General features: G+C 52.3%; 1 protein-coding gene across 2 annotated transcripts in view; it reads right to left on the bottom strand.

Moving 5' to 3' along the window:
• The window catches only part of LOC129820883 (neuropilin-2-like), a 91,928-nt gene that overhangs the window by 18,909 nt on the left and 55,519 nt on the right, over positions 1 to 17,500 (bottom strand). Inside the window, exons 6-9 of one of the 2 annotated variants that reach the window (XM_055877957.1) lie at positions 13,603 to 13,877; positions 12,501 to 12,597; positions 6,852 to 6,884; positions 1 to 659 (exon numbers count right to left, since the gene is read on the bottom strand). The exon at positions 1 to 659 is cut by the window's left edge and continues 14,790 nt beyond it. In XM_055877957.1, coding sequence (XP_055733932.1) covers positions 256 to 659; positions 6,852 to 6,884; positions 12,501 to 12,597; positions 13,603 to 13,877 — 809 coding nt within the window. In that variant the 3' untranslated portion in view covers positions 1 to 255. The remainder of the gene's footprint in view (positions 660 to 6,851; positions 6,885 to 12,500; positions 12,598 to 13,602; positions 13,878 to 17,500) is intronic. The other variant, XM_055877958.1, reaches the window with a different exon arrangement.

The following is a 17,500-nucleotide window of genomic DNA, read 5'->3' as shown; positions in this document are numbered from 1 at the left end:
CCGTCTGTCTCTCCGCCTGTCTCTCCGTCTGTCTCTCTGTCTGTCTCTCCGTCTGTCTCTCCGCCTGTCTCTCCGTCTGTCTCTCCGTCTGTCTCTCCGCCTGTCTCTCCGTCTGTCTCTCCGTCTGTCTCTCTGCCTGTCTCTCCGTCTGTCTCTCCGCCTGTCTCTCCGTCTGTCTCTCCATCTGTCTCTCCGCCTGTCTCTCCGTCTGTCTCTCCGCCTGTCTCTCCGTCTGTCTCTCTGTCTCAAACACAGTTAGCATTGGGAGCTCCGATGCTCGTCCTCTTTCTCCAGCCTGATAGACAGCATGTGTTGCACTGGAGGGGCGGTGGGTCCTGCCAACCCCAGCCCAGAAAGAGGCCCTCCGTTGGTGTAGTGGGTCGACATAACCCCCCCAAGTCCGGGGTATTGGTTGTGGTTAGGCCCAGGACCGTAGTGGCTGCTGTGGTAGTGGGCACTCTGGTAGGACACTGAGTGTTGGCTGTTCTTCTTGGCAGCTAGTTGATAGCGGTGACAACAGAGAACCATGACCAGAGAGACTGACGCCAGGAGCAACAGGCCCCCCACGCCGGCCATTACATAATACCAGAAGGGTGGGATGGGCTGCACTGACACCTCTGTGTCTACTGTGGGCTCACTGGTACCCGGAAGAGCTCCCCCTGGTGGTAGAGCAGAGACACACAGAGAGTTGGCTTGGTAGGCAGAGATGAAGAAGAACCAGGACAGGCATGCAGAGTGCAGACCCCTACTGGCTTTTGCAAACACCTACCATTTTTGTAGTTTGATTTATTTTGTCGATTTGTCTTTTAATAGATTTAGCAAACAAACATATGCTTACAGATAAGACTGGCAGAGGCTCATGCTGTTGGTTGGATCTTGATCGGGCATATGCAAAGCAAAGTGAGTTTTACGCTGCTATAATTTTGGAGAAAATCAATCATTCTTTGTAGGGAGCGGCAAGGCAGGTTTTTCCCAGTGAAATTTAACTGTGAAGCAGAGTTCACCCAGACATTATATAGCATCCATTTAAAGGCTAATTTATATGTTATAATAGTTTGTAAGCTCATGTGTAAAACCTGCCATAGCGACTGCAACATTAATTCACTTGACAGAAGAGAGAGAAAAACCTCCCTTGATTCAAACTTTAAACACTTGCAGGTGTTATCGTAGACCAGAGTCTTGCAGGTGTTATCGTAGACCAGAGTCTTGCAGGTGTTATCATAGTAGACCAGAGTCTTGCAGGTGTTATCGTAGACCAGAGCTTTGCAGGTGTTAACGTAGACCAGAGCTTTGCAGGTGTTATCGTAGACCAGAGTCTTGCAGGTGTTATCATAGACCAGAGCTTTGCAGGTGTTATCATAGACCAGAGTCTTGCAGGTGTTATCATAGACCAGAGTCTTGCAGGTGTTATCATAGACCAGAGCTTTGCAGGTGTTATCGTAGACCAGAGTCTTGCAGGTGTTATCGTAGACCAGAGTCTTGCAGGTGTTATCGTAGACCAGAGCTTTGCAGGTGTTATCATAGACCAGAGTCTTGCAGGTGTTATCGTAGACCAGAGTCTTGCAGGTGTTATCGTAGACCAGAGTCTTGCAGGTGTTATCGTAGACCAGAGCTCTGCAGGTGTTATCATAGACCAGAGTCTTGCAGGTGTTATCGTAGACCAGAGTCTTGCAGGTGTTATCATAGTAGACCAGAGCTTTGCAGGTGTTATCATAGTAGACCAGAGTTTTGCAGGTGTTATCGTAGACCAGAGTTTTGCAGGTGTTATTGTAGACCAGAGGCCTGCAGGTGTTATCATAGACCAGAGTCTTGCAGGTGTTATCATAGACCAGAGTCTTGCAGGTGTTATCATAGACCAGAGTCTTGCAGGTGTTATCGTAGACCAGAGTCTTGCAGGTGTTATCGTAGACCAGAGTCTTGCAGGTGTTATCGTAGACCAGAGTCTTGCAGGTGTTATCATAGACCAGAGCTTTGCAGGTGTTATCGTAGACCAGAGCTTTGCAGGTGTTATCGTAGACCAGAGTCTTGCAGGTGTTATCGTAGACCAGAGTCTTGCAGGTGTTATCATAGACCAGAGCTTTGCAGGTGTTATCGTAGACCAGAGTTTTGCAGGTGTTATCGTAGACCAGAGTCTTGCAGGTGTTATCGTAGACCAGAGTTTTGCAGATGTTATCGTAGACCAGAGTTTTGCAGGTGTTATCATAGTAGACCAGAGTTCATCTTAGAAAGCCATATCTCTAAGACCATTTCTGACCTCTACTCAGCTCTGCTGTTTGAATGAAAGACAGAAGAGAGAGCAGGGGGACAGTTAGCTCTGGGAGAGAGCAGGGGGGACAGTTAGCTCTGGGAGAGAGCAGGGGGGACAGTTAGCTCTGGGAGAGAGCAGGGGGGACAGTTAGCTCTGGGAGAGACCAGGGGGGACAGTTAGCTCTGGGAGAGACCAGTGGGACAGTTAGCTCTGGGAGAGACCAGGGGGACAGTTAGCTCTGGGAGAGACCAGGGGGACAGTTAGCTCTGGGAGAGACCAGGGGGGACAGTTAGCTCTGGGAGAGAGCAGGGGGGACAGTTAGCTCTGGGAGAGACCAGGGGGACAGTTAGCTCTGGGAGAGACCAGGGGGACAGTTAGCTCTGGGAGAGAGCAGGGGGACAGTTAGCTCTGGGAGAGACCATGGGGGACAGTTAGCTCTGGGAGAGACCATGGGGGACAGTTAGCTCTGGGAGAGACCAGGGGGACAGTGAGCTCTGGGAGAGAGCAGTGGGACAGTTAGCTCTGGGAGAGAGCAGGGGGGACAGTTAGCTCTGGGAGAGACCAGTGGGACAGTTAGCTCTGGGAGAGAGCAGGGGGACAGTTAGCTCTGGGAGAGAGCAGGGGGGACAGTTAGCTCTGGGAGAGACCAGGGGGGACAGTTAGCTCTGGGAGAGACCAGGGGGGACAGTTAGCTCTGGGAGAGACCAGGGGGGACAGTTAGCTCTGGGAGAGACCAGGGGGGACAGTTAGCTCTGGGAGAGACCAGGGGGGACAGTTAGCTCTGGGAGAGACCAGTGGGACAGTTAGCTCTGGGAGAGACCAGGGGGACAGTTAGCTCTGGGAGAGACCAGTGGGACAGTTAGCTCTGGGAGAGAGCAGTGGGACAGTTAGCTCTGGGAGAGAGCAGGGGGACAGTTAGCTCTGGGAGAGAGCAGGGGGGACAGTTAGATCTGGGAGAGACCAGGGGGGACAGTTAGCTCTGGGAGAGACCAGTGGGACAGTTAGCTATGGGAGAGGCCAGGGGGAGAGTTAGCTCTGGGAGAGACCAGGGGGACAGTTAGCTCTGGGAGAGCAGTGGGACAGTTAGCTCTGGGAGAGACCAGTGGGACAGTTAGCTCTGGGAGAGAGCAGTGGGACAGTTAGCTCTGGGAGAGACCATGGGGACAGTTAGCTCTGGGAGAGACCATGGGGGACAGTTAGCTCTGGGAGAGACCAGGGGGACAGTGAGCTCTGGGAGAGAGCACGGGGGACAGTTAGCTCTGGGAGAGACCAGGGGGGACAGTTAGCTCTGGGAGAGACCAGGGGACAGTTAGCTCTGGGAGAGAGCAGGGGGACAGTTAGCTCTGGGAGAGAGCAGGGGGACAGTTAGCTCTGGGAGAGACCAGGGGGGACAGTTAGCTCTGGGAGAGACCAGGGGGGACAGTTAGCTCTGGGAGAGACCAGGGGGGACAGTTAGCTCTGGGAGAGACCAGGGGGGACAGTTAGCTCTGGGAGAGACCAGGGGGGACAGTTAGCTCTGGGAGAGACCAGTGGGACAGTTAGCTCTGGGAGAGACCAGGGGGACAGTTAGCTCTGGGAGAGAGCAGGGGGACAGTTAGCTCTGGGAGAGACCAGGGGGGACAGGTAGCTCTGGGAGAGACCAGTGGGACAGTTAGCTCTGGGAGAGACCAGGGGGCAGTTAGCTCTGGGAGAGACCAGTGGGACAGTTAGCTCTGGGAGAGACCAGGGGGGACAGTTAGCTCTGGGAGAGACCAGTGGGACAGTTAGCTCTAAGAGAGAGCAGGTGGACAGTTAGCTCTGAGAGAGAGCAGGTGGACAGTTAGCTCTGGGAGAGACCAGTGGGACAGTTAGCTCTGGGAGAGAGCAGGGGGGACAGTTAGCTCTGGGAGAGAGCAGGGGGACAGTTAGCTCTGGGAGAGAGCAGGGGGGACAGTTAGCTCTGGGAGAGACCAGTGGGACAGTTAGCTCTGGGAGAGAGCAGGGGGGACAGTTAGCTCTGGGAGAGAGCAGGGGGACAGTTAGCTCTGGGAGAGAGCAGGGGGGACAGTTAGCTCTGGGAGAGACCAGTGGGACAGTTAGCTCTGGGAGAGAATTCTGAGTGATCACATTCAGATTCTCTTGTTTTCTTGCATTCATGATTGTCTGCCAGTCTTTTCTACCTCAAGCCAAACATCTCCATGGAAACTACCCCAACACCCCGACAGCCAAACATCTCCATGGAAACTACCCCAACACCCCGACAGCCAAACATCTCCATGGAAACTACCCCAACACCCCGAAAGCCAAACACCCAAGTCCAGTCAAAGCTCCCATCTCGTCCTCCACAGAATAACACAGAGCATGCATTCCAAATGGCAACCTCTTCCCATTGTAGTGCACTACTGTAGACCAGAGCCTTATCCCCTATATAGTGCACTACTATAGACCAGAGCCTTATCCCCTATATAGTGCACTAATCCCCTATTTAGTGCACTACTATAGACCAGAGCCCTATTCCAGATATAGTGCACTACTTTAGACCAGAGCCCTATTCCCTATATAGTGGTACTACTATAGACCAGAGCCCTATTCCCTATATAGTGGTACTACTATAGACCAGAGCCCTATTCCCTATATAGTGCACTACTATAGACCAGAGCCCTATTCCCTATTTAGTGCACTACTTTTGACTAGAGCCCTATTCCCTATATAGTGCACTACTTTTGATCAGAGCCCTATTCCCTATATAGTGCACTACTTTTGATCAGAGCCTGTATAGGGAATAGGGTGCCATTTAGGAGGATTAACTCGGATAGCTGACATCAACTCCACATTTCATTCACGCAGAGCCTCTTGAAGAGAGAGAGGAAGACGGGGAAACTCCATATATGGTGCTGATTTCAGACGGCGGTGACGGCGGTGAGGGCTGACGACACATCGTTGTTATTCTCCTCGTTTAAACGGACGGAGGAGAGAGATTAGGTACGACATGATCTTTGTCTGATCACATTTCTTTTCCTCAACTACGGATCGCTGAAGGGTTTATACATAGACGTATGTAAAGTTTTGGTGGGGGGGAAGGGAAGGGAACGTATATATCCTAGAAATAGTTTTCACAAACAAACTGTTTATGTCTAAACTTCCTCCAAAATAACATGGCTGCTGTGCTGAAACGTTTGGTTTTTTTGGGCCAATTTTCTGGTTTTATCAAAGTCCCATCAGGTAGCCTGATTTCAGATGTGTCCATGTAAAACGGATTATTAGGGGGGGGGGGGGATTATCCTTGCAATGCATAGATAAACGTTTTAAATCAAACGATTATATGAATCTTAAATATTCGCAAAATAATCGTATTATTGCGCATGTACTCAATGACACCACCCTCTCTGAGTTTAACAACACGATGGGGATAACAAATAACACTTCTCTGTTGTGCTGAAGGGAGATGACTCAATCGTAACAGGGGTATCGTGAGGTGTCTCCGTATCATTCGGGTTCACCTTTTATATGTACAGAAGGGTATGGCCTCAGACACGCATGCAGGGGACACATGCTGGGATCATAATGCTGGGATGCAACGTTTACATTTACATTTTAGTCATTTAGCAGACGCTCTTATCCAGAGCGACTTACAGTAGAGTGCATACATTTTATTACATTTTTTACATACTGAGACAAGGATATCCCTACCGGCCAAACCCTCCCTAACCCGGACGACGCTATGCCAATTGTGCGTCGCCCCACGGACCTCCCGGTTGCGGCCGGCTGCGACAGAGCCTGGGCGCGAACCCAGAGACTCTGGTGGCGCAGCTAGCACTGCGATGCAGTGCCCTAGACCACTGCGCCACCCGGGTGGTGGTGCCAACAGGTTGGTACAGTAGCTTCCTGATGCCAGTGGAACACAGACGATTCCAACACACCGAAAACCAGAAGAAGAGTTTGCGTTTTGTTTCATTAAACTTATAAACCATTTTTTTGGTGGGGATTTTTTCGCTCTTTCCACGACACAGACTGACCAGGTGAATTCAGGTGAAAGCTATGATTCCTTATTGATGTCACTTGTTAAATCCACTTCATATCAGTGTAGATAAAAGGGGAGGAGACAGGTGGTTAAAGAAGGATTTTTAAGCCTTGAGAGAATTGAGACATGGATAGTGTCTGTGTGCCACTCAGAGGGTGAATGAGCAGGATAAAATATTTAAGTGCCTTTGAACGGGGTATGGTAGTAGGTGCCAGGCGCACCGGTTTATGTCAAGAACTGCAACGCTGCTGGGTTTTTTCACGCTCTACAGTTTCCCGTGTGTATCAAGAACGGTCCACCACCCAAAGGACATCCAGACAACTTATGTCCCAATCGAATTGAGGCTGTTCTGAGGTCAAAGCCAGGTGCAACGCAATATTTGGAAGGTGTTCCTGTTTTGTACACTCAGTGTAGTTTGACACCAAATTGAACCGGGTAAATAAAATCAGGTAATATAATCAGTTGAATGTGTGTCCATATGGACCAGAGTCTACTGCAAAGCTGGGCGGGAAAAACAAGCAGAAAAGCAACAAACATTCAGACGGGAAGTGGACACATGTTCGCACAGGAAACAGGAAGTAGTCAAAGACGAGGACAACTCACCAGTCATGTCTGGAGGGAATGCAGCGAAGGGTTCTGGAAGAGACAAAAGAAGAAAATACATTTTTATTAATCTAGCACTTAAAGAAAGAAAATGGCCAGACGATGGCATGCGTGTAATTCTCATCAACAATTACTGGTCGCAGTGGGGTTCACGTAAGGAGAGGACAGACGGCCATTCTTCCTCAGTGTGTCAGTTTTAGTCAGTTTTAGTGAGTGTTATAAGGGTGAACTAATGTCTCCCAGACTCGTTGAGAGGAAGGTGACACTGAGAGGAGAGAGGATGAGGAGACTGAGAGGAGAGAGGAAGGTGAGACTGAGAGGAGAGATGAAGGTGAGACTGAGAGGAGAGAGGAAGATGAGACTGAGAGGAGAGATGAAGGTGAGACTGAGAGGAGAGAGGAAGATGAGACTGAGAGGAGAGAGGAAGGTGAGACCGAGAGGAGAGACGAAGGTGAGACTGAGAGGAGAGATGAAGGTGAGACTGAGAGGAGAGACGAAGGTGAGACTGAGAGGAGAGATGAAGGTGAGACTGAGAGGAGAGAGGAAGATGAGACTGAGAGGAGAGGAGAAACGAAGGTGAGACTGAGAGGAGAGAGGAAGGTGAGACTGAGAGGAGAGAGGAAGATGAGGGGGGGCTGAGGGAACATACAAGGCTTATTCAGAACGGTTGGAATTGTGGAATGAATGGGTGGAATGTTGAGACAATTAACCAGCAGAGACAGAGACATGGGGGTTCTCTTGGCAGGCCGACCGACCGACCGACCGTACCGACCGTACCGACCGACCGACCGACCGTACCGACCGACCGGCCGGCCGGCCGGCTGGCTGGGTGGGTTGCCTGAAGTGTGTGTGTGTGTCCGTGTGAATAATTAACACTCCTGTACTGCATCTGGCACGGAGTGAGTCTGTCAAGTAATTTCTTCTGACGGCAGTCTCCTCTGTGTTTACCAAAACAAAGAGGAGAGCGAAGAAGAGAAGGAGGAGAGATGGAGGAGAGGGATGAGAGAAGGAGAAGAGAAAGAGGTGGAGAGGGAGAAGAGAGGAAGGAGGGAGTGAGGAGAGAGGGAGAAGAGGAGGAGAGAAGGAGAAGAGAAGGAGAAGAGAAGGAGGAGGAGAGGGAGAAGAAAGGGAGAAGAGGAGGAGAGGGAGGAGGGAGGGAGGAGGGAGGGAGGAGAGAGGGAGAAGAGGAGGAGAGAAGGAGAAGAGAAGGAGAGAAGGAGAAGAGAAGGAGGAGGAGAGGGAGAAGGGAGGGAGGAGGGAGGGAGGAGAGAGGGAGAAGAGGAGGAGAGAAGGAGGAGGGAGGAAGAAGAGGAGGAGAGAAGGAAAAGAGAAGGAGGAGGAGAGGGAGAAGAGAGGGAGGAGGGAGGGAGGAGAGAGGGAGAAGAGGAGGAGAGAAGGAGGAGGGAGGGAGAAGAGAGGGAGGAGGGAGGGAGGAGAGAGGGAGAAGAGAAGGAGGAGGAGAGGGAGAAGAGAGGGAGGAGGGAGGGAGGGGAGAGGGAGGAGGGAGGGAGGGAGGAGAGAAGGAGAGAAGGAAAAGAGAAGGAGGAGGAGAGGGAGAAGAGAGAGGTAGAAGAGGAGGAGAGAAGGAAAAGAGAAGGAGGAGGAGAGGGAGAAGAAGGTGGAGAGAAGGGGGAGGAGGAGGAGAGAAGGAGGAGAGGAAGATTTATTGAAACATAGATTAGAATCGAAGCCCAGGGGCGTTGTGTGGCCTACTTTCTAGTAGATTTTTCCTTCTTCTTTTTCTCTGGTGTGAACCTGACAGAGTGTGAGAGAAAAGGAGAGAGATCGTGAGACAGAGAGTGTGTGTGTGTGTGTGTGTGTGTGTGTGTGTGTGTGTGTGTGTGTGTGTGTGTGTGTGCGGCGAGACACCCTCCCAGACCAGGAAGACACCCTCCCAGACCAGGAAGACACCCTCCCAGACCAGGGAGACACCCTCCCAGACCAGGAAGACACCCTCCCAGACCAGGAAGACACCCTCCCAGACCAGGAAGACACCCTCCCAGACCAGGAAGACACCCTCCCAGACCAGGGAGACACCCTCCCAGACCAGGAAGACACCCTCCCAGACCAGGAAGACACTCTCCCAGACCAGGGAGACACCCTCCCAGACCAGGAAGACACCCTCCCAGACCAGGAAGACACCCTCCCAGACCAGGAAGACACCCTCCCAGACCAGGAAGACACCCTCCCAGACCAGCGAGACACCCTCCCAGACCAGGGAGACACCCTCCCAGACCAGGAAGACACCCTCCCAGACCAAGGAGACACCCTCCCAGACCAGGGAGACACCCTCCCAGACCAGGGAGACACCCTCCCAGACCAGGAAGGCACCCTCCCAGACCAGGAAGACACCCTCCCAGACCAGGAAGACACCCTCCCAGACCAGGAAGACACCCTCCCAGACCAGGAAGACACCCTCCCAGACCAGGAAGACACCCTCCCAGACCAGGAAGACACCCTCCCAGACCAGGAGGACACCCTCCCAGACCAGGAAGACACCCTCCCAGACCAGGGAGACACCCTCCCAGACCAGGAAGACACCCTCCCAGACCAGGAAGACACCCTCCCAGACCAGGAAGACACCCTCCCAGACCAGGAAGACACCCTCCCAGACCAGGAAGACACCCTCCCAGACCAGGGAGACAACCTCCCAGACCAGGAAGACACCCTCCCAGACCAAGGAGACACACTCCCAGACCAGCGAGACACCCTCCCAGACCAGGGAGACACCCTCCCAGACCAGGAAGACACCCTCCCAGACCAAGGAGACACCCTCCCAGACCAGGGAGACACCCTCCCAGACCAGGGAGACACCCTCCCAGACCAGGAAGACACCCTCCCAGACCAGGAAGACACCCTCCCAGACCAGGAAGACACCCTCCCAGACCAGGAAGACACCCTCCCAGACCAGGGAGACACCCTCCCAGACCAGGAAGACACCCTCCCAGACCAAGGAGACACACTCCCAGACCAGCGAGACACCCTCCCAGACCAGGGAGACACCCTCCCAGACCAGGAAGACACCCTCCCAGACTAAGGAGACACCCTCCCAGACCAGGGAGACACCCTCCCAGACCAGGGAGACACCCTCCCAGACCAGGAAGGCACCCTCCCAGACCAGGAAGACACCCTCCCAGACCAGGAAGACACCCTCCCAGACCAGGAAGACACCCTCCCAGACCAGGAAGACACCCTCCCAGACCAGGAAGACACCCTCCCAGACCAGGAGGACACCCTCCCAGACCAGGAAGACACCCTCCCAGACCAGGGAGACACCCTCCCAGACCAGGAAGACACCCTCCCAGACCAAGGAGACACCCTCCCAGACCAAGGAGACACCCTCCCAGACCAGGGAGACACCCTCCCAGACCAGGGAGACACCCTCCCAGACCAGGAAGACACCCTCCCAGACCAGGAAGACACCCTCCCAGACCAGGAAGACACCCTCCCATACCAGGAAGACACCCTCCCAGACCAGGAGGACACCCTCCCAGACCAGGAAGACACCCTCCCAGACCAGGAAGACACCCTCCCAGACCAGGAAGACACCCTCCCAGACCAGGAAGACACCCTCCCAGACCAGGAGGACACCCTCCCAGACCAGGAAGACACCCTCCCAGACCAGGAAGACACCCTCCCAGACCAGGAAGACACCCTCCCAGACTAGGGAGACACCCTCCCAGACCAGGAAGACACCCTCCCAGACCAGGAAGACACCCTCCCAGACCAGGAAGACACCCTCCCAGACCAGGAAGACACCCTCCCAGACCAGGAAGACACCCTCCCAGACTAGGGAGACACCCTCCCAGACTAGGGAGACACCCTCCCAGACCAGGGAGACACCCTCCCAGACCAGGAAGACACCCTCCCAGACCAGGGAGACACCCTCCCAGACCAGGAAGACACCCCTTTTTACATGTATTTAACCCTTTGTATGTTACAGTAAACAGTCTCCATATGTACTTTACTTCATTTTTTCAGCTGGTACCGGGGACCTTCAGACGGATCTTGTGAGGCCTGTGGGCCTAGAGAAAAACAACCAACGTGTTGGTCCCCGCAGAAGAGCGACATGATGGATGCAGTGGAATGAGATGCCTCACCCCCAGATATCTCGGAGACTGGCAGATGTAGATTTCCCCAGGCGTGGACATCGACTTTAAGGCTTGAAAGTTTTGATTTTTATATCATGTTATTTGAATATGGCTCGCTGTATTTTCCCTGGCTATTGGCTGGTGGGACTTTTGCGTCCAGAGAAGTTAATGTCTGATTCATTCTTTTCTTTGTTGTTTTGTTTATTGTTTATTTTACTTGAACATTTCCCATGCCAATAAAGCCCCTTTGAATTGAATTAAGAGAAAGAGAGAGAAAGGAGGAGAGAGAGAGAGAGAACAAACGAAGGACAGAGAAAGGGAGAGATGTAGAGAGAGAGTGGTAGACTACCAGACGAGCTAAATGCCTTCCATGCTCGCTTCGAGACAAGCAACACTGAACCATGCATGAGAGCACCAGCTGTTCTGAACGACTGTGTGATCACACTCTCGGTAGCCGATGTGAACAAGACCTTTTAAACAGGTCAACATTCACAAAGCCGCGGGGTCAGACGGATTACCAGGACGTGTACTCAAAGCATGTGCGGACCAACTGGCAAGTGTCTTCACTGACATTTTCAACCTCTCACTGACCGAGTCTGTAATACCTACATCTTTCAAGCAGACCACCATAGTCCCTGTGCCCGAGGAAGCGAAGGTAACCTGCCTAAATGATTACCGACCCGTAGCACTGACGTCGGTAGCCATGAAGTGCTTTGAAAGGCTGGTCATGGCTCACATCAACACCATCATCCCTGAAACCCTAGACCCACTCCAATTCGCATATCGCCCCAACAGATCCACAAATGACGCAATCTCAATCGCACTCCACACTGCCATGAGCAAGACAAAGGAGCTGGTCGTGGACTACAGGAAAAAGAGGACCGAACATGCCCCCATTAACAACGACGGGGCTGCAGTGGAGCGGGTCGAGAGCTTGAAGTTCCTTGGTGTCCACATCAACAACAAACTAGAATGGTCCAAACACACCAAGACAGTTGTGAAGAGGGCACGACAAAACCTTTTCCCCAGATCCTCAAAAAAGTTCTACAGCTGCACCATCGAGAACATCCTGACCAGTTGCATCAACGCCTGGTATGGCAACTGCTCGGCATCCGACCATAAGGCACTACAGAGGGTGTTGAGTACGGCCCAGTAATTCACTGGGGCCAAGCTTCCTGCCATCCAGGACCTCTATACCAGGCGGTGTCAGAGGAAAGCCCAAAAAATGGTCAGAGACTACAGTCACCCAAGTCATAGACTGTTGTCTCTGTTACCGCATGGCAAGTGGTACCGGAGCGACCAAATCTAGGACTAAAAGGCTCCTTAACAGCTTCTAGCCCCAAGCCATAACACCGCTGTACAATTAATCAAATGGCCACCGGACTATTTACATTGACCCCCCCCCTCCATTTTTTTTACACTGCTGCTACTCGCTGTTTGGTTCTCTGGTTCTCTGGCTTTCTGCTTCTCTGACTGTGCTTTGCTGTGCTTCAGCCAGCCTGCCCCTCCCAGACAGACAGACAGACAGAGCAGTGAGGTTTAGGCGTGGAGGACTTACGTGTGCACTGTTCCAGCTCTGTACTGGAGCTCATGTGAATGTTGTCTATCCAGATGTGTCCTCTGTTTCCGTGTTCAAAGTAACCCTCAATCACCACCTGACAAAGAGGAGAGAAGAGGAGAGGGCGTGAGAGGAGAGGAGCGGAGAGGAGATGACGTGAGAGGAGAGGAGAGGACATGAGAGGAGAGGAGAGGACATGAGTGGAGAGGACGTGAGTGGAGAGGACGTGAGAGGAGAGGAGAGGACGTGAGAGGAGAGGAGAGGACGTGAGAGGAGAGGAGAGGACGTGAGAGGAGAGGAGAGGAGATGACGTGAGAGGAGAGGACGTGAGTGGAGAGGACGTGAGAGGAGAGGACGTGAGAGGAGAGGAGAGGAGTAGGAGAGGAGAGGACGTGAGAGGAGAGGAGAGGAGTAGGAGAGGAGAGGACGTGAGAGGAGAGGAGAGGATGTGAGAGGAGTGTGAGAGGAGAGGAGAGGACAAGAGAGGAGAGGAGATGACGTGAGAGGAGAGGACGTGAGTGGAGAGGACGTGAGAGGAGAGGACGTGAGAGGAGAGGGAGGAGCAGAGAGGAGAGGAGAGGACGTGAGAGGAGAGGACGTGAGAGGAGAGGGAGGAGCAGAGAGGAGAGGAGAGGACGTGAGTGGAGAGGACGTGAGAGGAGAGGGATGAGCAGAGAGGAGAGGAGAGGACGTGAGAGGAGAGGACTTGAGTGGAGAGGGAGGAGCAGAGAGGAGAGGAGAGGACGTGAGTGGAGAGAACGTGAGAGGAGAGAGAGGAGCAGAGAGAAGAGGAGCGTAAGAGGAGTGTTGAGGAGAGGACGTGAGTGGAGAGGACGTGAGTGGAGAGGGGAGGACGCGAGAGGAGCGTGAGAGGAGAGGAGCGTGCGAGAGAATGACCCTCACTGAGAGTTATGCAGAGATAAATTGTTACGAATCAAGAGCTTTAGTTGGACAGTACCTTGTCAATGGGGAAAGCTGTTTGAAATGGCTTTACAACCAGTTTACAACCACAATTGATTCTCCGATCGTAATTGTGTCATTTCAACCAGTTTTACCCACTGGGTTGGGGAGTCTCTGATTGGCTTGGTCAATGTCTGTGTACCTGGTACTCTTTGGGTGACTGGGGCAGGATGACGCGTCCCTCCTTCCACACGGGCCCCTGGTCTCCTCCGAGGGCCCAGAGCAGAGTCTCCTCCCGGTCGTTGTCTCTGAGGAGGATCCTGAGGGACCCCTGGCCCTGGTTCTCGGGCCCCTGGAGCTGGTAGTTGAAGAGCAGGCATAGCGGCCCCCTCTCGGGCCCTACAGCGGGGCTCACCAGACGGGCACGCTGCCTCTCTGTCCTGGGGCTGGCCTCGATGTGGAGGAAGTTACCCACGTCTGAAGGACAGGAATGTAGAGAAACCAGAGTTAGAGAGGAGACAGTAAAACACACGACTGATTCAGATAAAGGGACGTGGCCGACTTGTTCAATATAAAGGAACGTGGACGACTTGTTCAATATAAAGGAACGTGGACGACTTGTTCAATATAAAGGAACGTGGACGACTTGTTCAATATAAAGGAACGTGGACGACTTGTTCAATATAAAGGAACGTGGACGACTTGTTCAATATAAAGGAACGTGGACGACTTGTTCAATATAAAGGAACGTGGACGACTTGTTCAATACAAAGGAACGTGGACGACTTGTTCAATATAAAGGAACGTGGACGACTTGTTCAATATAAAGGAACGTGGACGACTTGTTCAATATAAAGGAACGTGGACGACTTGTTCAATATAAAGGAACGTGGACGACTTGTTCAACATAAAGGAACGTTAGTCTCAGTGAAAACCAGGCTCAATGGGCTCATGGTGAACAGCTACGATTCAATCGCTAAGCGGTCACCGTGTGTGTGTGTGTGTGTGTGTGTGTGTGTGTGTGTGTGTGTGTGTGTGTGTGTGTGTGTGTGTGTGTGTGTGTGTGTGTGTGTGTGTGTGTGTGTGTGTGTGTGTGTGTGTGTGTGTGTGTGTGTGGAATATATGGAATGGTATCAAACACATGGAAACCACGGAAACCATTATAATGAGCGATCCTCCCATCAACAGCCTCCATTGGTGTATATATGGCCATGATTCTGTCTGTCCCGTCAGGCTGTGTGTCTCGTCAGTCTGTGTGTCCCATCAGTCCGTGTGTCCCATCAGGCTGTGTGTCTCGTCAGACCGTGCGTCCCATCCCTCTATAACCCTGAGTCCTACTCCCTCGATAACCCTGAGTCCTACTCCCTCCAAAACCCTGAGTCCTACTCCCGCTATAACCCTGAGTCCTACTCCCTCTATAACCCTGAGTCCTGCCTCCTCTATAACCCTGAGTCCTACTCCCCCTATAACCCTGAGTCCTACTCCCTCTATAACCCTGAGTCCTACTCCCGCTATAACCCTGAGTCATACTCCCTCTATAACCCTGAGTCCTACTCCCTCTATACCACTGAGTCCTACTCCCTCTATAACCCTGAGTCCTACTCCCTCTATACCACTGAGTCCTACTCCCTCTATAACCCTGAGTCCTACTCCCTCTTTAACCCTGAGTCCTACTCCCTCTATAACCCTGAGTCCTACTCCCTCTATAACCCTGAGTCCTACTCCCTCTATAACCCTGAGTCCTACTCCCTCTATAACCCTGAGTCCTACTCCCTCTATAACCCTGAGTCCTACTCCCTCTATAACCCTGAGTCCTACTCCCTCTATAACCCTGAGTCCTACTCCCTCCATAACCCTGAGTCCTACCCCCTCTATAACCCTGAGTCCTACTCCCTCTATAACCCTGAGTCCTACTCCCTCTATAACCCTGAGTCCTACTCCCTCTATAACCCTGAGTCCTACTCCCTCTATAACCCTGAGTCCTACTCCCTCTATAACCCTGAGTCCTACTCCCTCTATAACCCTGAGTCCTACTGCCTCTATAACCCTGAGTCCTACTCCCTCTATTACCCTGAGTCATACTCCCTCTATAACCCTGAGTCATACTCCTTCTATAACCCTGAGTCCTACTCCCTCTGCAACCCTGAGTCCTGCTCCCTCTATAACCCTGAGTCCTACTCCCTCTATAACCCTGAGTCCTACTCCCACTATAACCCTGAGTCCTACTCCCTCGATAACCCTGAGTCCTACTCCCTCTATAACCCTGAGTCCTACTCCCTCTATAACCCTGAGTCCTACTCCCTCTATAACCCTGAGTCCTACTCCCTCTATAACCCTGAGTCCTACTCCCTCTATAACCCTGAGTCCTACTCCCTCTATAACCCTGAGTCCTACTCCCTCTATAACCCTGAGTCCTACCCCCTCTATAACCCTGAGTCCTACTCCCTCTATAACCCTGAGTCCTACTCCCTCTATAACCCTGAGTCCTACCCCCTCTATAACCCTGAGTCCTACTCCCTCTATAACCCTGAGTCATACTCCCTCTATAACCCTGGGTCCTGCTCCCTCTATAACCCTGAGTCCTACTCCCTCTATAACCCTGAGTCCTACTCCCTCTATAACCCTGAGTCCTACTCCCTCTATAACCCTGAGTCCTGCCCCCTCTATAACCCTGAGTCCTGCCCCCTCTATAACCCTGAGTCCTACTCCCTCTATAACCCTGAGTCCTGCTCCGACTATAACCCTGAGTCCTACTCCCTCTATAACCCTGAGTCCTACTCCCTCTATAACCCTGAGTCCTACTCCCTCTATAACCCTGAGTCCTACTCCCTCTATAACCCTGAGTCCTACTCCCTCTATAACCCTGAGTCCTACTCCCTCTATAACCCTGAGTCCTAATCCCTCTATAACCCTGAGTCCTACTCCCTCTATAACCCTGAGTCCTACTCCCTCTATAACCCTGAGTCCTACTCCCTCTATAACCCTGAGTCCTACTCCCTCTATAACCCTGAGTCCTACTCCCTCTATAACCCTGAGTCCTACTCCCTCTATAACCCTGAGTCCTACTCCCTCTATAACCCTGAGTCATGCCCCCTCTATAACCCTGAGTCCTACTCCCTCTATAACCCTGAGTCCTACTCCCTCTATAACCCTGAGTCCTACTCCCTCTATAACCCTGAGTCCTACTCCCTCTATAACCCTGAGTCCTACTCCCTCTATAACCCTGAGTCCTACTCTCTCTATAACCCTGAGTCCTACTCCCTCTATAACCCTGAGTCCCACTCCCTCTATAACCCTGAGTCCTACTCCCTCTATAACCCTGAGTCCTACTCCCTCTATAACCCTGAGTCACACTCCCTCTATAACCCTGAGTCCTACTCCCTCTATAACCCTGAGTCCTACTCCCTCTATAACCCTGAGTCCTACTCCCTCTATAACCCTGAGTCCTACTCCCTCTATAACCCTGAGTCCTACTCCCTCTATAACCCTGAGTTCTACTCCCTCTATAACCCTGAGTCCTACTCCCTCTATAACCCTGAGTCCTACTCCCTCTATAACCCTGAGTCATGCCCCCTCTATAACCCTGAGTCCTACTCCCTCTATAACCCTGAGTCCTACTCCCTCTATAACCCTGAGTCCTACTCCCTCTATAACCCTGAGTCCTACTCCCTCTATAACCCTGAGTCCTACTCCCTCTATAACCCTGAGTCCTACTCCCTCTATAACCCTGAGTCCCACTCCCTCTATAACCCTGAGTCCTACTCCCTCTATAACCCTGAGTCCTACTCCCTCTATAACCCTGAGTCACACTCCCTCTATAACCCTGAGTCCTACTCCCTCTATAACCCTGAGTCCTACTCCCTCTATAACCCTGAGTCCTACTCCCTCTATAACCCTGAGTCCTACTCCCTCTATAACCCTGAGTCCTACTCCCTCTATAACCCTGAGTTCTACTCCCTCTATAACCCTGAGTCCTACTCCCTCTATAACCCTGAGTCCTACTCCCTCTATAACCCTGAGTCCTGCTCCCTGATGGGCTGGGCCGGGAGAGAACACCTAGTTGGTGTAAACGAGTTTTTTATCGATAGCATTATGATTCA

This window comes from Salvelinus fontinalis, chromosome 23, assembly GCF_029448725.1.
Source record: "Salvelinus fontinalis isolate EN_2023a chromosome 23, ASM2944872v1, whole genome shotgun sequence".
NCBI lineage: Eukaryota > Metazoa > Chordata > Actinopteri > Salmoniformes > Salmonidae > Salvelinus > Salvelinus fontinalis.
Note: the sequence above shows the minus strand (reverse complement) of the source record. Positions and strands in the feature narration are given on the sequence as shown.